The sequence below is a fragment of the Pocillopora damicornis genome, chromosome 12 (genome assembly GCF_964200805.1).
Source record: "Pocillopora damicornis chromosome 12, jaPocDami1.2, whole genome shotgun sequence".
Taxonomy (NCBI): domain Eukaryota; kingdom Metazoa; phylum Cnidaria; class Anthozoa; order Scleractinia; family Pocilloporidae; genus Pocillopora; species Pocillopora damicornis.
In genome coordinates this window covers 6741330-6762619 of record NC_142681.1, presented here as the reverse complement: position 1 = coordinate 6762619, position 21290 = coordinate 6741330, and the positions used below count along the sequence as shown (strand labels likewise).

The following is a 21290-nucleotide window of genomic DNA, read 5'->3' as shown; positions in this document are numbered from 1 at the left end:
TCTGTTGCTTAGAATTATTGTGACCAGTAAAGGGAACTAAGCAGTACTGTGATCTTTGCCACGCTTCCGACGTAAATATCCGTTTCCGTTGAAATTGCCCATTCCTTCGGGTGAAGTCGACACCTTCCCAGGGAAGCTCTCTGTGATCGACCCACACACGTCAGATGTGGAGATTAGAGACAGTTGATTACTTCATATCTCATTTTGATTTGGTGATTGGTTATTAAACTATTGGCCTCTGTAGGAACTTTATTTGTTACTACAGGTATGGGTATAAAGTAAAACAGAGCCAAGTTCTACCACTTTGGGTCATCAGGCCCCATCCGTTTAACACATAGAAGCAGATTGACGAAGGGCAGATAGTCAAAAATTCAAATTGTCTTATTAAAATCTCCAACACTCACTTTCAATTGAAATTGTTTATTACACTGGCATAAAATCCTTAATTAGAGTGATGTTCACCAGGTTGTGGAAGAAATATTCCATCAAACATCTCGGCAGACACTTTCGCCTTACCATGAGTTCGAGCAAGGGACATTTTAAATATAGCAATAAGTTTGAAAGAACAAGTCAAAGCGAGCAAAAAAGGGAATCCCCATGAAGAGTTACAGTCTGAAATTCATTTTTCGTTTTGCCGCAAACGCAAATTACTATTTGCTATAACGGGGGAAATTCCCGAGACAAGTGAATAAACTTTGGTTCTGGTGAAAACGACTAAAAACAAAGACTTTATAAGTCGAGTAAAGATTCCAGCCTGGATGTTTAATATCTGACGGTATCTGATTCAAGAGATTTATTTCCGTTTTCACGTAAACTCATCCTGATTTACAGTGTAATCAGGGAGTAAAATTAAAATAAAGAATTAAAACAAAAGAGAACCTTATTAACATTGTTACATCGTTGCACACCTTGCGGACTTCACTTGCATACAACAAACAACATCACACACACACATACACAATCTTTCCACTGTAACTACAGAAAACCGTGACTACATTCTACCGAGATGGATCGGGCAGGGAAGTTGTCTCTCTAGTTCAGTCACTTTCCCACCCATCCCCACTATCTGCTGCCCATTTCCTATCGTCCATCTCCCCATCTCCTGTTGTGTGTGCATTTTTAACAAGGCCTAATGAACAATAGCGATGTTGAGACCTTTCTTAAGCGTCATATTGTTAAATTGTTGGCGAAGTTTCTCTCGAAGCTTCCGTCGCTGCTGTGACACTGACGATTGGTTCGCTTTGAACCGTAGAATTTCCTGCTCGGATATACAGAGATCTTCCTCCGACGAAAAACACTCCTACGATGTAAAATGAAGAACGACGACTAAGGTTAATCGATAGTATATCAATTCGGAGAAAGGCATCCTGTTGGTCACGATCCTAATATATTTGTGTGACATATCCTCAGTCACGCATCAACTTATGATCGCGTGACCAGTCGCAACTGGCTCAGTGGTGCACAGAATTATGTTCAACGTGACGGAGAATACAAAATTCTACCACGATAATAAAGACAAACGAAGATAAGTCAAAGACAAACTAGGAGGAAGTAAAGATAGCTAAGGATGGAGAAGACTTAAGCTGACTGTACATAAAAATTAAAAAAGACTATATAAACTTAAGCTTACTTTTTCAAGAAGCACAAATCGTGACGCAACAGGAAGTTTGAGATCAGGGGATATTCTACCCTTGGGGTTATCGGATCCCAGGGAAAACCTAAATCGCCATAGAACGACAGAAGTATAGTTAAAAATAACTCACCATTGACTCTGTTCCTCCATCCTTCCAACCCATTAGCTTCAGGAGCCGTTTTTCTTCGTCATCAATATTTTCTACAAGCTTTTCTTGCTTATCATGTCTCGGCGAATTTTGCTAAAGAGATAGATAAAAACAATATTGAACACTAGAATGAATGAATGAATGAATGAGCGAATACTTTCACTGACTTAACGGTGAGGAAGAACAACGTAACGATTTGCAAAATTACATTTGAACATCTTCAGTCACGTAAGCTTAACACGGTAAAAAAGCGTGACCGCTTAAGTTAGAGTGACAAGATTGCCTGACGATTGAAACTACCGCACAATAACCCTTTAACTCCCAAGATCTCATTAGTAATTCTCCTAACTGTCTGCAATACAGTTCTTGCGATGTTAGTTTGGAGAATTTGGTATTGGATCAACTTACAATCCCCTAAATGATATTTTTCTTTATTCTCATCACTTGTCTGCTTGAGATTGTATTGATATTGTAAGGAGAAATTCTGTCTTGGTGGCTCATGGTAGTGAAAAGAGATAACTAATTTAAGCATTCAATAGTGCAGTTTGATCGTTTGGGTGAGTGTAGTCCTGAGAAGGACTGTTGTCGGTAATGGTGACCGACGTTTCGACAACTTGAGAGGAACTTATCATCAGAGTCAAATCCACAACAACCTTTCACTTGACTCTGATGATGACTTCCGCTCAGGTTGTTGAAACGTCAGTCACCATTACCCACAACAGTCCTTCTCAGGACTACACTCACCTGGATGATCAAACTACACTATTACATGTTACCCCAGGGTCCAAACCATTTACTGTATTAATCAAGCATTGTGAAGGGGTGTGGATAGGAGGCTTATATGTTTACCTTCTTCCCCTTGCTTTTGCCCTTTCTCTTTCTTCTCTTTCCATTATGAGCTAAGTAATCATGATGAACTTCAAGTGAACAGCTTTTGTCTGAACAGTGCACATGTGTCTCCTGGTTGAAAGTAGAACAGCATTACCATACTATAGACATAAAATATGTCAGTTATAGGAGTTACATGGTAAAATAAAACATGCACATGTACATGTACTCCCTTGTGTGACCAAAAAGAAATTTCTCCTTACAATATTAAAACAAATTTAAAAAAAAAGGTGATGAGAAAGAAAGGAGAAAATAAACTTGGGTTAATATTGTTTTAATTGACAAAAAATTATCAAAGCCAAACTTGTAATAAATGTATGAAGTACAGAGCAGAGAATTGATCTTTTGATCTTGGAGTAAAAGAGTTCAGGGCACTTGGACATTAAGGAACTCAGTAGAAAACATCAACAGATGTTAGAAAGATCATCTATGTACATTTACTGTCTCATCTTTTCTGAGGTAATTTTCCAATGTGTCAAGCAGAGCATTGGAGTCAATCAGCATCACCTGTTTGAGGGAAAGAATTTGTTAGTACATTGTGACAATTAAATGCCTTTTTATCATCTTTTGGTAAGTGGGAAAATTGTAAATGATATCATATCACTTTTACAGTCAAGTATTCCTGTGCATTAGGTGAGACTGTCTCTCAAAACAAGAGAGAAGTGCCATTAGTAACTGATGTCTTTTACTATTTCAAATAAAGTCAAACCTCAGCTTCTGGTAGCTGATTTTGCCACACTTTTTAAGATTAATTGTAGGATGTTTTGGTTGTATCCCACTTTGTTGCAAGTCTTATGGGTCAATGGAGGACATTGTGATCCAACGTCACAGTGAAATTAAGTTACAACATTTCAATAGAACTGAGTGTCATAGTCTTACGGAACAGGCCCCAGTTGCATAGAGGGCATACACTGTATGAGGCTATCCTATAAATAAATCCCTATCTAGCAGATCAGTGATAGCGAAACATACTGAGCTATCCACCCAATTGAAGTGTGGAATTAAAAAGAAAAATTCCAGTTACTTATTACAGAGCAGACATAAAAGAATAGATTGTCAAAACTTAAAACATTGGTAAATTTTTACTCTGACAAGGATAGCAAGTCAACAACTTTTGCACAAAGTTTCATTGAACAGTAAAACCACAACAACGCGATCAATCATGTAACTCTGCCATGGGAGCCTAAACAAAACAAACAACACACTCTGTAAGATTTAGATCACTGTCATATCACAGTGTTGGATTTGATAAATAACAACTGAGCATCACTGCAAATTCCACCATCCTTCATCCACCATCAATCAATAAGAGGACTCAGCTGGTGGTTGTTTAGGGCACTGGATGAAAATAAGAATGATGGATCCACTTAACCCTTTAAAACCTAAGATTGACCAGCTTCTTATTTCTCCCTACAATATCAGCCCTTAATCACACATTAAGGTCATGAGAATAAAGTGAATGATCACCATGAAAAGAACCTTTAGATCAGCAAACAAATTCTCCTTGTCAGTGCCTTAGGAAATGTATAAAGAACAGTGAGGAGAATATGCATACTGATGCTAAGGTGTAAAGGGTTAAAAAGGAAAAGAGCATGGGTTTCTTCTGTTATTCTGTCTCAAAATTCATGCAGTCTCACAATTTAGCACTTTAAAGTACACATTCAAACTTTACCTAAACAAGTTATCAATCAGATTTTGAAGTAGGGGCATGATGCATTTTGAAATTTTAGTGCTGTACTGTAAGAATTTTCAATTAGTTGTTTCTAAGCAAGTGTGAAACACTACTTTCGCCTAGCATGTTATTATTTTTCTATATATTCTAATTCAAAATCTGCACATCCTCATACCATAAAAACAATGGTTAGACATCCACTTAGAATGAATTAGTCTTTTTACACTCTCCTCTTTTTTTCTAGTTCATCAAACACTTTCTGTACAGCAAAGTCTTTGAACCATTGTAACAACATTTATTGACACACTTCTAACTTTTAAAAGTTTAAAAATTGGAATGATGTGGTCAATTATTCAATTACTGCTATTGTCAGTTAACTGTCCATTACAGTGGCCAGTAAGAATAAAACAAAGTCACAAAACCTACAACACAAACACAAACTTAAAAACAGAATCACAAAATCCACAACACTAACACAAAACTCTACAAGTTTGTGTTTGTGTTGTAGTTTTTGTGACTCTGTTTGTTCTTACCAGCCACCGTTAAGTCCATTCACTCTTCTCATAAAACCCAGTAGTAAGTTCCTACCTCAGTGATAAGTTTCCAAATTTACAAAGTTAAAAATAGCTTAAGGAGGAGTAATGGCTGTAACAAACTCCTTACCTCTGATGTAGCATTACTTGTTGTTTCAATCCATCAATCATCCCAACTTTATTTGTCAAGGGTGGCATGAAACAGTTACAATGCTGATACACTTGTGGCCCTCCTACAACATTTGAGTACATTTGAGTGAAATGTTGTTTCATTTCTAAACATGATTATACTAAGAATGTATAGCAGCATTTTTAATTTGTAGTTTTACATCATTATAAACTTGATCTCAAAGAAAAATATTGAAATATGTTCCATGATTGATCAAACTAAGATTGTAAACAAGATAAACTTAAAAACTACACTTAAGTTAATGGAGATTCTCTGAAATTTGCAATGTTGTAGGTTTTGTTGAAGTTTCGATAACCAGTGAGAAGATTCTTGCGGATCATATAAAACACTAGCCGATAGCAGTCACATGTATGAAAGATTTAATGAAGTAGATTCAAATATGTTTGGGCAAGGTGATGTTATGTCCACTCAAATATGTGAATGCGATGGGTCAAATAGTCAGAAACAACTACTGGTATGCGACCGTCGCTAAGCACTGCAGTAGAGATAACTGTATTAAATTCTCCTTCCTTATTTCCTTTTGATCCAAATTTTGTCGCAAATTTTCCACTCAGCTCAAATACCAGAACTCTGTGGTTTGAAGTCTCATAAACCAAATGACGAGGGTTATTGAACTCTCCATTCCCCTCCCCCTTATTTCCAAATTTGTATAGAAAATTACCATTTCCAGCAAACACTTTGATACAATGTTCGTTTGCATCTGACACTATCAGATATTTGTCATATTGTACGAAGTGAGAGTGGAAGGTGGAAAAGAACCCTCATCCCCGAATTTACATAATTTAAGTAATGACCATCAGGAGAAAAGATCTTAATTGATTTGTTATACCTATCAGCAACAATAATATTGCCTATAGTATCTACAGATAAACCATGAGGATAATCCAGCTGGTGATCAAGATTTCCTTTACCACCAAACTGGCTCAGGTACTCACCCTGCTCGCTGAACAATTAGACAAGGCTGTTAAGAGTATCAACCACCATAAGGTTATTATTCTTATCAAATGCTACTCCTCTGGGACGAGTGAGTTTTCCCCGTTAATCACCGTCTCTATCAAAAGATCTTAAGTATTAGTTCCATCACTACTGAATACCTGAACCCTATGGTTACCAGTATCAGTCACTGCAATTTCATCGCGTTCATTCACTGCCACTCCCCAGGGTTTATTTAACATTTAAGCAGACGAACCTCGCTGGCCAAAAGATAACAAAGGAGAGAACTGTCTGGGTTTAACTGGAGCCGGAGAGGGACTGCCTCGAGCTTGTTTTTCGCTCACTTTGACTACTGCCTCTTATCTTTCGCTATCTTTGGGGAAATAGCTGATCTTGTAGCTGCCATCTTTATTATCCTGAACTCTCACTTCCGTCGCACAGTCATGGCCTTGCCTATTTTTAATTTTCACTGTTATTTGGAAACAAGCAAACAAAGTTTGCTTGAATTCCAACAATCGCTTCAGTGCGTCCTTTTCCTTCAGCAGTTGATTAATCTGCTTTGGTTTCGCCGAGAAAAGTATTCATGTGCACCGCTGTTCTCGTTGTAACTTGTTGTCCACGGTGTCATGACGTCATGGCTTTTACCAGCTCGTGATTTTCTCAGTATTCCTAAAGGTCATTTTGTTTTTCGTCTCAGCTTATGGATGATCATATCTCCTTCTTGAGAACAGTCTGTCGACTTCATGACAAAGGACTTTTAAGTTATTAAGACAGTCTGACAAAAGCTTATTAAAAAATGAGCTTTCTGTTCAATTCAAAATGATATCGACCAGGGTTTTGAAGAAATTCATGCCATTAATGGGTCCTCTCGGTAAGGAAAAGAATACTTTATCAAGTCCGAGAAAACTCAGTTCGACAAAAAATTATTTAAATTTCAAACAACCTTTTCTGTGGACATCTCATCATGAACAAGAATGCTCTTGTGTGAAAAAACCAAGAGGGCGCCCTCCATATAAAGCAAACAAACAACTGGTGTCTAAAGCTGATCGAACCGTGTTCCCTGAAATTCACCGAGAACTTCCGCAATTACGAGACATTTCCTAAAACATTAATGTAGAAATTGAATATGAGATTGAAGTAAATATGTTATTTGGTCGGTCGCTACCTTCCACGAGGTGCTTTTTAGACATCTCACCGGAAAGGGACGCTGTCGGAAACAGAATAATAGCATAGATATCAAATAGCGATTGTGAAATGTTTGTCTGGAAATTTTGTTATTCTTATGTCTGGAAGATTTGTATCTAGCCAATCAGCGTTCTTTTTAACTAAGGTGTCCCGCAAAGATAAGGAACAATTGTCTGTGATTTATTTAGCTTTCAGTCGAAGAAATCTTTTAAAAATCAGTCGAGTCGAGGAGTTGTGACAGTTGTGAAACCTAGCGAGAATAGAAGAGGAGAAGAATAAAAATCTAGTGAAGACGAGACAGTGTGGGCTATCCTTACTAATTCCCCACATTAGTGGCATCTCACCGGAAAGGGACGCACTTAAAGCCGGAGCAGGAGAATGATGGAATGGCGGAATGGCGGAAAACTACCCAAAATCCTAAACACCGAAAGGCGGAAAATTACCCCAAGTCCTTAAAGACGAAGCTGCAGAAAAATTACCCGAAATCCTAAAAGACAGAACGGTGGAAACTACCCCAAATCCTAAAAAATTTTAAGGTTTTTCTCATCTTAGCTTTCTTTCATAATAAATGAGGTGTAATTGTGACCTTCCCAGATATATTGGACTAAAATCAGTCGGAAAGTTTCAAATCACTCCTTTTTGTTTTTGCCAAGTGATTACTATACAGCGAAGTTTGCAAATGCAATCACAAATACTTTAATGACACATTTCTACCGTTTGATTATTTACAATTTTTGAGTTTGGAGCCTTTTTGTGAGTTAAACCAGTGGAGTAGATGATCTGTTTTATGACAATAGTAGTAAATTCTGTAATTACTTAATTAACAATATCATATAAAATAGGTGTAACAAGATATTTATCTTGGATGTAGTATTAATTGAAACTATAGTGTTGTAGTTTCATTGACCATTCAGAAGATTCTTACAGAGAATATAAATTACGTGTCAAAAGCAGTTTCATGTTTAAAAATTTGAAAATATGAGCTCAAATCTGGTAAGGCATAGTAATGTGATTATTATTCAAATATCTGAATGCGATAGTTCCAACAGTCGGACACAACTATTCGACCATCACTGAGCACTGCAGTAGAGATAGGGATATGAAATTCTCCTTTTTCCCCTCCTTTTGATCCAAATTTTGTTACAAATTTTCCACTTAGCTCAAATACTTGTACTCTGTGATTCCATGCATCACAAACCATCAGGTGACCTGCCTTGTTAACTGATAAACAACGAAGGCCATTGAACTCTCCATCCCTCTCCCCCTTCTTTCCAAATTTGTATAAAAAATTACCATTTCTATCAAACACTTTGATACAATGTTCATCTCTGTCTGACACTATCAGATATTTGTCATATTGTATGCAGTGAAAGGGAAAGGTAAAAGAACCCTCACCCCCGAATTTACTTAAATAATGGCCGTCAGGAGAAAAGATCTTAATTGATTTGTTAACGCTATCAGCAACAAGTATATTGCCTTTAGTATCCACAGATAGACCGTGAGGATTAGACAGCTGGTGAACAAGATTTCCCTTACCACCAAACTGGCTCAGGTACCCACCCTGCTCACTGAACAATTGAACACGGTGGTTTCTGCTGTCCACGACTATAATGTTATTAGTCTCATGTATTGTTATTCCGAGTGGGTGATAAAATTTTCCCTGTTTATTACCTTGTCTACCAAACGACCGTAAGTAAGTTCCATCACTACTGAATACCTGAACCCTGTTGTTACCTGGTTCAGTCACTACAATTTCATCCCGTTCATTCACTGCCACTCCCCAGGGTTCTCTTAACTCTCCAGCAGACGAACCTAGTTGGCCAAAAGATAGCACGGGTCTGAATTCTCTGGGTTTCACTCGCACCGGAAATGGACTGCCTGGAACATGTTCTCCGTTTAGTTTAACTTCTGCCTTATATCTTCCAGTTTCTTTGGAAAAATAACCGACTTTATAGCTACCATCTTTAATATCTTGGACTCGCACTTCCGTCGCACAGTCAAGGCCTTGCTGATTTTTAATTTCCACTGTTACTCGGTCACGCTCGACGTGGCATTGTTGTCCTTCAGCATTTCTTGTCGTCAAAACAAATTTCGCTTGAATTCCAACGATCGCCTCAGTGAGTCCTTCTCCTTCAGCAGTTGCTTGATCCGCTCTGGTCTTGCTGAGATACGTTCTAATGGAGCCGATTCCCTCGTGGATTGCTTTTGTCTTCAAAGCTTTGTTTTCCTCGAAAATAAATGTTAAATGTTCAAGGTTGCAGTCGACTTCTTCTCTCTCATCATCAACTCCTTTCAAGAGTGTTGTGTTTTGTGAGTCATCCAACTGTGCAAGCTCTGCGTTTGTGCTCCGTTGTAATAGTGTTTCAGATTTTCCTACAGCTGTTTCGACCGTTTTTACTTTGTTTTCAATCTCGATCCTTTGTATTCGCAAACGTTCCAGGTACTGTTGTGCCTCATGATCCGCTTCAGAAAAGATTTCCTGTTTCTTGGTTTCGATGACAGCAATCATGCTTTCGGCAAACTGTTGCGCACTTCTTTTTACTTTTGCGACTTGGGTTTGGATTCTATCACAGCTTTCGTCAAGTTGAGATATTTTGTTTCTCATTCTTTGCACTTTTACTTTTCTGGACTCAATCTGAGACATGACTTGCAATTTCTTTTCATTTGCCGCTTCTTCCAGTAGTATCTTAACATGTCCATCGTGAGTGGTTGCAACACAAGAACTGCAAATGGCTTGTTCACATTTCTTACAGAAGAATTCCAATTCTTTCTTTTCGTGGCCCGGTCGTGGGCAAAATGCTGGTCGTTTTAAGACATCTTCTATGTCTTGATCTCCAAAATCTTTGAGCGCAAGAACTCGGTGGTCTTTATTTGCTCGGAGTAAGTTATGCACAGTGATACACTCGTCACACCAAAATGAACAGCACTGAAAACAGTAGAAACTTTCTACTCTACGTTTGTCGCAGTTTCCGCATTTCACTCCAGTAGAACTGCACTCCCTTATGGCCAACACATCTAGTAAGCTGTTGATGCGAAAGTTTGTGGGCAGATCTTTAAGATTTCCACCAGGGACTTGACTCTCCCTTCGACACTCAGGACATGTTATGACATCATGGCGGCCGCTGTTTCTTTGCATTCCTACTAAACAGTGGAGGCAAAAGCTGTGCAAACATGGAAGCTGTTTCGGTTCAGTAAATGTGACCATACACACAGAGCAGGATACTTCTTCATGAAGATTGGCGAGCAACGTTTTGATATCCATGATTAGAGGCTTGATAAGGCTTTCGCTTCATGAATCAAACAGGCGTAAAACAAATTACAAAGTAGTCATGCGATAGAAATGCTATTAATTTTGACCAATTACATGAGAGTTGTCTTTGGCATATTCGTTATGTAAGATTTCTGAGAATCGTGTAAATTTACCTTGACCTCACACATTCAAAGGCTTATTATGCAGTTGTAGACAGACTTGTTTTTAATCAGTTTTCGAAAGAGTGGCTGACCTTCAGAATGGCCTCGACCAATCGCTGACTTTTACAGAGCGTGTTTGAGAAGAGCGTGATTCTAAAGGAAATTGCCATTTATTATCGGGTCAGATCTGTATTTCTAAAAAATGCGCGTAGAATGCATTTATTTGAACCGACCATGAAAAGAGACCGTTACCCGTACTTGTTTATAGGGAGAGAAATTTGTGGTAGACTCTATTTTGCTTTCATTTCCGTTAAGTTTAAATATAAGACAAAATGAGAAGGACTTATTTACCTTGATCTATTAACATATAGATTCCAATGAAATATATCAATAATAATATATATCCTGTTTTTAAGTTTGCATTTTCAGTTTGAAACGGAGGAAACTGAAAATCTCTTGAATACGCCAGGGAAAAGTACTCTAACTTCTGAAGGATTTTGGTCGTGTCACAATAAAATTTTCCTGATACCTCCCTTTAGGATACCTCCCCTTAGGCTGTGTATATGCTAATGACCCCCACCCTTCCCCCCAGATGAAACGGAAGGGAGGGAGGGAGAGGGGAAACCTCGCATTCGTTTCACGCTGGCGGCGAGGGTACTGCCTCACGTAGACAAGGTCCCGCTTCTCTCCACTCCCGTTTGTTTACCGTCCCGAAAAGGATTGTTTTCTTTTGTTTGGTGCGTTTACGCTCAGGATTAAGGTACGAGGGTTTTAAATTGGATTACGAACTCACATCTTCGACAAATTTTAGAACTGAGTCATTATAGAGAAAGGAAAGGCTCTCCATTTTATAAGGTGCATTTTAAAGTCAGCTTACTGAGTAAACGTAGAAAAAACGCACTAGGAACGAAGTTAAAGGGGAACAATACCTTTCAAACGTAACTTTTCCGTTGAAATTGCCCATTCCTTCGGGTGTAGTCGACACCTTCCCAAGGAAGCTCTCCGTGACCAACCCACACACGTCAGATGAGGAGGTTAGAGACAGTTGATTGCTTCATAACTCATTTTGATTTCGTGATTGGTTATTAAACTCTTGGCCTCGATAAGAACTTTACTTGTTACTAAAGGTATGGGTATAAAGTAAAACGGAGCCAAGATCTACCACTTTCGGGCATCAGGCCCTATCCGTTTAACACATAGAAGCAGATTGACCAAGGGCAGATAGGCAAAAATTCAAATAGTCTTGTTAAAATCTCTAACATTCCTCACTTTTAATTGAAATTGTTCATTACACTGGCAAAAAATCCTTAATTAAAGAGATGTTCACCAGGTTCTGGAAGAAATATCCCATCAAACATCTCGGTTGACACTTTCGCCCTACCATGAGTTCGTGCAAGGGGCAAAGTATAGCAATAAGTTTCAAAGGACAGGTAAGAGCAAGCAAAAGAGGAGTTCCCATTAAAAGGTACAGTCTTTGAAATTCATTTTTCGTTTTGCCGCAAACGCAAATTACTATTTGGTATTTCTACAATGACACTCGGAAGTCCATAGCGGGGGAAATTCCCAAGACAAGTGAATAAACTTTGCTTCTGGTGAAAACGACTGAAAACAAAGACTTTATAAGTCGAGTAAAGATTCAGCCTGGATATCTGACAGTATCTGATTCAAGAGATTTATTTCCGTTTTCACATAAACTCATCCTGATTTACAGTGTAATCAGGGAGTAAAATTAAAATAAAGAATTAAAACAAGGGAAAACCTTATTAACATTGCTACATCGCTGCACAACTTGCGGACTTCACTTGCATACAATAAACAACATCACACACACACACAATCTTTTCACCGTAACTACAGAAACCCGTGACTACTTTCTACCAACATGGATGGGGTAGGGAAGTTGTCTCTCTAGTACAGTCACTTTCCCACCCATCCCCACTATCCGCTGCCCATTTCCTATCGTCCATCTCCCCATCTCCTGTTGTGAGTGCATTTTTAACAAGGCCTAATGAACAATAGCGACTTTAAGACCCTCCTTAAGCGTCAAATTGTTAAATTGTTGGCGAAGTTTCTCTTGAAGCTTCCGTCGCTGCTGTGACACTGACGATTGGTTCGCTTTGAACCGTAGAATTTCCTGCTCGGATATACAGAGATCTTCCTCCGACGAAAAACACTCCTACGATGTAAAATGAAGAAAGACGACAAAGGTTAATCGATAGTATACCAATCTAGAGAAAAGCGTCCTGTTGTTCACGATCCCAATATACGTTTGTGTGACGTAACCTCTCGCATTAATTTATGATCGCGTGACCAGTCGCAACTGGCTCAGTGGTGCACAACGTGACGGAGAATACAAAATACTAACACGATAATAAAGACAAACGAAGATAAGTTAAAGACAAACTAGGAGGAAGTAAAGATAGCTAAGGATGGAGAAGACTTAAGCAGATTATACATATATTGCGCAGTCATTCGTTCTGTTGTAGAATACGCGTCGCCTGTATTTTCAGATCTGCCCGCAGTTCTATGCTACGCTCCAGAAAGAATGCAAAAGCGTGCATTGTCAATTATTTTGCCTGGAGTATCGTACCAGGAAGCGCTGTGTCAGTCCGGCTTTGCGCCGTTGGAAGTTCGTAGGGCTGAGTCGTGCGTCAATTTCGTGAAAAGCGTTAAATCTGGCAACCCACTGCTTCCCATATGTGAGGGGTTGTTGGTTAATAATGAATCAAAATACAATCTAAGGCACCAGCTTCAACACAAGGTTATTGTTAATACTAATAGGTTTAAAGATTTTGTAACGTTTCGTTATGCACACAGTATTGTTAATTAGGGTGTTGCGCTGTACCTGTAATCCAGCCTCGTGGCTGCAATTGGTATTAATAAACAAACTACAACTACAACAGATTGTACATCAAAATTAAGAAAGACTATATAAACTTAAGCTTACTTTTTCAAGAAGCACAAATCGTGACGCAACAGGAAGTTTGAGATCAGGGGATATTCTACCCTTGGGGTTATCGGATCCCAGGGAAAACCTAAATCGTCATAGAACGACGGAAGTATAGTTAAAAATAACTCACCATTGACTCTGTTCCTCCATCCTTCCAACCCATTAGCTTTAGGAGCCGTTTTTCTTCGTCATCAATATTTTCTACAAGCTTTTCTTGCTTATTATGTCACGGCGAATTTTGCTAAAGAGATATATAAAAACATTATTGAACACTAGAATGAATGAATGAATGAGTTAATGAATGAGCGAATACTTTCACTGACTTAACGGTGAGGAAGAACAACGTAACGATTTGCAAAATTACATTTGAACATCTTCAGTCACGTAAGCTTCACACGGTAAAAAAGCGTGACCGCCTAAGTTAGAGTGACAAGATTGCATGACGATTGAAACTACAGCACAATAACCCTTTAACTCCCAAGATCTCATTTGTAATTCTCCTAACTGTCTGTCATACAGTTCTTGCAATGTTAGTTTGGAGAATTTGGCATTGGATCAACTTACAATCCCCTAAATGATATTTTTCTTTATTCTCATCACTTGTCTGCTTGAGATTGTATTGATATTGTAAGGAGAAATTCTGTCTTGGTGGCTCATGGTAGTGAAAAGAGATAACTAATTTAAGCATTCAATAGTGTAGTTCGATCGTTTGGGTAAGTGTAGTCCTGAGAAGGACTGTTGTCGGTAATGGTGACCGACGTTTCGACAACCTGAGAGGAACTTATCATCAGAGTCAAATCCACAACAACCTTTCACTTGACTCTGATGATGACTTCCGCTCAGGTTGTTGAAACGTCAGTCACCATTGCCCACAACAGTCCTTCTCAGGACTACACTCACCTGGATGATCAAACTACACTATTACATGTTACCCCCGGGTTCAAACCATTTACTGTATTAATCAAGCATTGTGAAGGGGTGTGGATAGGAGGCTTATATGTTTACCTTCTTCCCCTTGCTTTTGCCCTTCCTCTTTCTTCCCTTTCCATTATGAGCTAAGTAATCATGATGAACTTCAAGTGAACAGCTTTTGTCTGAACAAAGTGCACATGTGTCTCCTGGTTGAAAGTAGAACAGCATTACCATACTAGATACATAAAATATATCAGTTATAGGAGTTACATGGTAAAATAAAACATGTACATGTACTCCCTAGTGTGACCAAAAAGAAATTTCTCCTTACAATATTAACACAAATTCAAATAAAAAGGTGATGAGAAAGAAAGGAGAAAATAAACTTGGGTATATTGTTTTAATTGACAAAAAATTATCAAAGCCAAACTTGTAATAAATGTATGAAGTACAGAGCAGAGAATTGATCTTTTCATCTTGGAGTAAAAGAGTTCAGGGCACTTGGACATTAAGGAACTCAGTAAAAAAATCAACAGATGTTAGAAAGATCATCTATGTACATTTACTGTCTCATCTTTTCTGAGGTAATTTTCCAATGTGTCAAGCAGAGCATTGGAGTCAATCAGCATCACCTGTTTGAGGGAAAAGAATTTGTTAGTACATTGTGACAATTAAATGCCTTTTTATCATCTTTTGGTAAGTGGGAAAATTGTAAATGATATCATATCACTTTTACAGTCAAGTATTCCTGTGCATTAGGTGAGAGTGTCTCTCAAAACAAGAGAGAAGTGCCATTAGTAACTGATGTCTTTTACTATTTCAAATAAAGTCAAACCTCAGCTTCTGGTAGCTGATTTTGCCACACTTTTTAAGATTAATTGTAGGATGTTTTGGTTGTATCCCACTTTGTTGCAAGTCTTATGGGTCAATGGAGGACATTGTGATCCAACGTCACAGTGAAATTAAGTTACAACATTTCAATAGAACTGAGTGTCATAGTCTTACGGAACAGGCCCCAGTTGCATAGAGGGCATACACTGTATGAGGCTATCCTATAAATAAATCCCTATTTAGTAGATCAGTGATAGTGATACATACTCAGCTATCCACTCAATTGAAGTGTGGAATTAAAAAGAAAAATTCCAGTTACTTATTACAGAGCAGACATTAAAGAATAGGTTGTCAAAACTTAAAACATTGGTAAATTTTTACTCTGACAAGGACGGCAAGTGTCGACGACTTTTGCACAAAGGTTCATTGAACAGCAAAACCTCAACAATGTGATCAATTATGTAACTCTGCCCATGGGAGCCTAAACAAAACAAACAACACACTCTGTAAGATTTAGATCACTGTCATATCACAGTGTTGGATTTGATAAATAACAACTGAGCATCACTGCAAATTCCACCGTCCTTCATCCACCGTCAATCAATAGGAGGACTCAGCTGGTGGTTGTTTAGGGCACTTGATGAAAATAAGAATGACAGATCCACTTAACCCTTTAAACCCTAAGATTGACCAGCTTCTTATTTCTCCCTACAATATCAGCCCTTAATCACACATTAAGGTCATGAGAATAAAGTGAATGATCACCATGAGAACCCTTAGATCGGCAAACAAATTCTCCTTGTCAGTGCCCTAGGAAATGTATAAAGAACAGTGTGGAGAATATGCATACTGATGCTAAGGTGTAAAGGGTTAAAAAGGAAAAGAGCATGGGTTTCTTCTGTTATTCTGTCTCAAAATTCATGCAGTCTCACAACTTAGCACTTGAAAGTACACATTCAAACTTTACCTAACCAAGTTATCAATCAGATTTTGAAGTAGGGGCATGATGCATCATGAAATTTTAGTGCTGCACTGTAAGAATTTTCAATTAGTTGTTTCTAGCAAGTGTGAAACACTACTTTCGCCTTCTAGCATGTTATTTTTTTTCTATATATTCTAATTCAAAATCTGCACATCCTCATACCATAAAAACAATGGTTAGACATCCACTTAGAATGAATTAGTCTTTTTACACACTCCTCTTTTTTTCTAGTTCATCAAACACTTTCTGTACAGCAAAGTCTTTGAACCATTGTAACAACATTTATTGACACACTTCAAACTTTTAAAAGTTTAAAAATTGGAATGATGTGGTCAATTATTCAATTACTGCTATTGTCAGTTAACTGTCCATTACAGTGGCCAGTAAGAATAAAACAAAGTCACAAAACCTACAACACAAACACAAACTTAAAACAGAATCACAAAATCCACAACACTAACACAAAACTCTACAAGTTTGTGTTTGTGTTGTAGTTTTTGTGACTCTGTTTTGTTCTTACCAGCCACCGTTGAGTCCATTCACTCTTCTCATTAAACCCAGTAGTAAGTTCCTACCTCAGTGATAAGTTTCCAAATTTACAAAGTTAAAAATAGCTTAAGGAGGAGTAATGGCTGTAACAAACTCCTTACCTCTGATGTAGCATTACTTGTTGTTTCAATCCATCAATCATCCCAACTTTATTTGTCAAGGGTGGCATGAAACAGTTACAATGCTGATACACTTGTGGCCCTCCTACAACATTTGAGTACATTTGAGTGAAATGTTGTTTCATTTCTAAACATGATTATACTAAGAATTTATAGCAGTATTTTTAATTTGTAGTTTTACGTCATTATAAACTTGATCTCAAAGAAAAATATTAAAATATGTTCCATGATTGATCAAACTAAGATTGTAAACAAGATGAACTTAAAAACTACACTTAAGTTCTTAAGTTAATGGAGATTCTCTGAAATTTGCAATGTTGAAGTTTTGATAACCAGTGAGAAGATTCTTGTGGATCGTATAAAACACTAGCTGATAGCAGTTACATGTATGAAAGATTTGATGAATTAGATTCAAATATGTTTGGGCAAGGTGATGTTATGTCTACTCGAATATGTGATGGAAAGTTATCATCAGAGTCAAATCCACAACAACCTTTCACTTGACTCTGATGATGACTTCCGCTCAGGTTGTTGAAACGTCAGTCGCCATTACCCACAACAGTCCTTCTCAGGACTACACTCACCTGGATGATCAAACTACACTATTACATGTTACCCCCGGGTTCAAACCATTTACTGTATTAATCAAGCATTGTGAAGGGGTGTGGATAGGAGGCTTATATGTTTACCTTCTTCCCCTTGCTTTTGCCCTTCCTCTTTCTTCCCTTTCCATTATGAGCTAAGTAATCATGATGAACTTCAAGTGAACAGCTTTTGTCTGAACACAGTGCACATGTGTCTCCTGGTTGAAAGTAGAACAGCATAACCATACTATACACATATAATATGTCAGTTATAGGAGTTACATGGTAAAATAAAACATGCACATGTACATGTACTCCCTAGTGTGACCAAAAAGAAATTTCTCCTTACAATATTAACACAAATTCAAATAAAAAGGTACTGAGAAAGAAAGGAGAAGATTAGCTTAGGTATATTTTTTTAATTGACAAAAATTATCAAAGCCAAACTTGTTATAAATGTTTGAAGTACAGAGCACAGAATTGATCTTTTCATCTTGGGAGTGAAAGGGTTCAGGGCACTTGGACATTAAGGAACTCAGTACAAAAAATCAACAGATGTTAGAAAGATCATCTATGTACATTTACCTATGTTTTCTGAGGTAATTTTCCAATGTGTCAAGCAGAGCATTGGAGTCAATCTGCATCACCTGTTTGAGGGAAAGAATTTGTTAGTACATTGTGACAATTAAAGTGTCTCTCAAAACAAGAGTGAAGTGTCATTAGTAACTAATGTATTTTACTATTTCAAACAAAGTCAAACCTTGGATTCTGGTAGCTGATTTTGCCACACTTTTTAAGATTAATTGTTGGCTGTTTTGGTTGTATCCAACTATGTTTCAAGTCCTATGGGTCAATGGAGGACATTGTGATCCAACGTTCATGCAGTCTCACGACTTAGCACTTGAAAGTACATATTCAAACTTTAAGACAAGCTTATGAATCGAAGCCAGTACTCTGTTTACAAAGTGTTTTGAATCTACTTTAGCGGTACGCCACACTCTTAACCCTTTAACCTCTGAGGGTGACTAGGATCCAATTTCTCACTAAGATATCACTTCTAAACCAAACATTAAGCTCAAGAAAAATCGAGGAAATGCTCATTAACTTGAAAATCCCTTGAGTTTTAAATTAAATCTCCTTGTCAGACCCGTAGGAAATATCTGAAGAACAGTATGGAGAATATACATGCTGATGTAAAGGGTTAAGAAAAAATTTAGGAACGAATCTAAAAGAAGTAGTGCTTTAAGCAAGGTTCTCTCTATAGAGAGGGGTTGGCCGAGCTTCTCCACTGATGCCTTACAGGCATTTTTTAAGCACCCCTAGCTTTTAATCATGATAAATTACCACTTCTTCCCCAGCACACGGGGGGAAGGGATAGCACCCTTACACTCTTCCACCCAACAGCAATATCACACTACAGGAAACAACCTATAGCGACAGAGCGACAGAGCTCCTTAAAGCTCCCGTGGGTGAAAAGCTTTCCATCTCTACTACAAGCCAACTGGGAGCTGGTCATGAAGTTGGTCATGAAGTTGGTTCTAAATAAACCCGTGAAGTGATTGAAAAAATGGTTAACCATTTTTTCAATCACTTCACGGGTTTATTTAGAACCAACTTCATGACCAGCTCCCAGTTGGCTTGTTAGCTCAGTTGGTAGAGCGCTGCACCGGTATCGCAGAGGTCATGGGTTCAAATCCCGTACAGGCCTGAATTTTTTTTTTTTTCAGGCCTTATTTTCACTACTGCCTAAGTAGTGCAAATTACTGCGAGGATCACTTTCATTCACTTCAATGTTATTATTCTTATCAAATGCTACTCCTCTAAGACAAGTGAGTTTTCCCTGCATGTTTATCACCGTCTCTATCAAAAGATCCTATCTATTAGTTCCATCACTACTGAATACCTGAACCCTGTGGTTACCAGTATCAGTCACTGCAATTTCATCGCGTTCATTCACTGCCACTCCCCAGGATTTGTTTAACATTCAAGCAGACGAACATCATTGGCCAAAAGATAACACAGGACAGAACTGTCTGGGTTTAACTAGAGTCGGAAAGGGACTGCCTCGAACTTGTTCTTCGCTCACTTTAACTACTGCCTCTTACCTTTCGCTATCTTTGGGGAAATAGCTGATCTTGTAGCTGCCATCTTTATTACCCTGAACTCTCACTTCCGTCGCACAGTCATGGCCCTGCCGATTTTTAATTTTCAATGTTATTCAATCACGCTTCTCGTGGCATTGTCCTTCAGCATTTCTTTATGTGAAAACAAAGTTCGCTTGAATTCCAACAGTCGCTTCAGTGCGTCCTTTTCCTTCAGCAGTTAATTGATCCGCTTTGTTTTCGCCGAGAAACGTATTCACGTGCACGGCTGTTCTTGTTGTCGCATGTTGTCCTTCGATGTCATGACGTCGTGGCGTTTACCAGCTAGTCATTTTCTCAGTATTCCTAAAGGTCATTTTGTTTTTTGTCTCAGCTTATGGATGATCATATCTCCTTTTTGAGAACAGTCTGTCGACTTCATGCCAAGGACTTTCAAGGAAGACAGTCTGACAAAAGCTTATTCAAAAATAAACTTTCCGTTCAATTCAAAATGATATCGACCAGGGTTTTGAAGAAATTTCTCCCAAATGGGTCCTCTCGGTAAGGAAAAGAATACTTTATCAAGTCCGAGAAAACTCAGTTCGACAAAAAATTATTTCAACTTCAAACAACCCATTATGTGGACATCTCATCGTGAACAAGACTGCTCTTGTGTGAAAAAAACCTAAAGGGCGCCCTCCATATCAAGCAAACAAACAACTGGTGTCAAAAGCTGATCGAACCGCGTTCCCTGAAATTCACCCAGAACTTCCGCAGTTACGAGACATTTCCGATTTATGTGGAAATTGCAGATGAGATTGAAGCAAATACGTTATTTGATCGGTCGCTACCTTCCACGAGGTGCTTTTTAGACATCTCACCGGAAAGGGCACCCTTAAAGCCGGTGTCACAGCGGATTTGGACCCCTCTTTGCAGATTTGGATCCCCCTACCAAGCTTTTCTTTTAAGCATTGATTTTATCATATTTGATAACTAATTCTAGTTGCAAGCTTTTTGCCGATGTTCTTTTCAATTACAACACAACATTCCTAAATAAAGGTAAAGAAAAACAGCCATTTCGCTCCAATCCTGCCGCATTTATTAGAGCGAGTCGTACAGTATACGCAAGAATTAGATGCGAACAAACTACTGCATTCGAACGATTGAAATTGTAACAATAAATCTTTGCTTCTTCTGATGCAAATCAACATTGATACGAAACGTCATAATAATAGTGGAGACTGTTGCGTCCAGTCACAAAAATAACTCAGTCTGATTTTCTAATTAAATAACATTAAACAGTTTCTAAACAAGAAGGAAGTAACAACTCCTACTACAAGTCGTTCGTAAAGCCTATTATAAGAAAAAATGTTTCTATTCTGAACTATTGGAACTCTCAGCTTATTTTCAGATGCAAATCAACATGTCTACGTCTTAACAAAGTGGAGACTATTTCAGCGAACTCAATCTTATTTTCTAATTTTAACGATTATTAACTGTCGAGGGATCTGAAATAACAAACTTGCACTGAACCATGTCGTCTCAACACTTGGGCATTGAACAATAACAAAATAAATAAGAGTCATAAGTTTGTCTCTTACTTCATCTAGCGGTGTTCGACTATCGCGGAAAAGGTTCTAGAACGCTGGCGCTAAATTTAAAAGCTAATTAGAAAATGATTGTCAAACA

The 21290-nt window shown here is 38.1% G+C and overlaps 3 protein-coding genes across 14 annotated transcripts in view; all 3 read right to left on the bottom strand.

The window, feature by feature from the left end:
- LOC113681267 (glutathione hydrolase 1 proenzyme) overlaps positions 1 to 21290 on the bottom strand; it is a 55838-nt gene that overhangs the window by 15266 nt on the left and 19282 nt on the right. The window lies entirely within an intron of this gene.
- LOC149036257 (uncharacterized) lies at positions 401 to 19916 on the bottom strand. 12 transcript variants are annotated; one of them, XM_089190721.1, is made up of 11 exons: positions 19424 to 19916; positions 18106 to 18167; positions 17626 to 17738; positions 16919 to 17021; positions 15016 to 15087; positions 14549 to 14661; positions 5005 to 5107; positions 3105 to 3176; positions 2631 to 2741; positions 1764 to 1874; positions 401 to 1300 (listed from the first exon to the last, which is right to left on the bottom strand). In XM_089190721.1, the coding sequence occupies exons 8-11, from the start codon at positions 3171 to 3173 to the stop codon at positions 1130 to 1132; spliced, it is 462 nt and encodes a 153-aa protein (XP_089046847.1). In that variant the 5' UTR covers positions 3174 to 3176; positions 5005 to 5107; positions 14549 to 14661; positions 15016 to 15087; positions 16919 to 17021; positions 17626 to 17738; positions 18106 to 18167; positions 19424 to 19916; the 3' UTR covers positions 401 to 1129. The 12 variants fall into 12 exon arrangements, 10 of the variants coding, with proteins under 10 accessions (XP_089046847.1, XP_089046849.1, XP_089046850.1 ...); XM_089190723.1 differs by lacking the exon at positions 19424 to 19916 and adding an exon at positions 18281 to 18452; XM_089190724.1 differs by lacking the exons at positions 17626 to 17738; positions 18106 to 18167 and having other exon boundaries at positions 19424 to 19904.
- LOC149036258 (E3 ubiquitin-protein ligase TRIM45-like) lies at positions 7855 to 10648 on the bottom strand. The gene has a single exon (XM_089190713.1). It carries the CDS (start codon positions 10442 to 10444, stop codon positions 8198 to 8200), a length of 2247 nt encoding a protein of 748 aa, XP_089046839.1. The 5' UTR covers positions 10445 to 10648; the 3' UTR covers positions 7855 to 8197.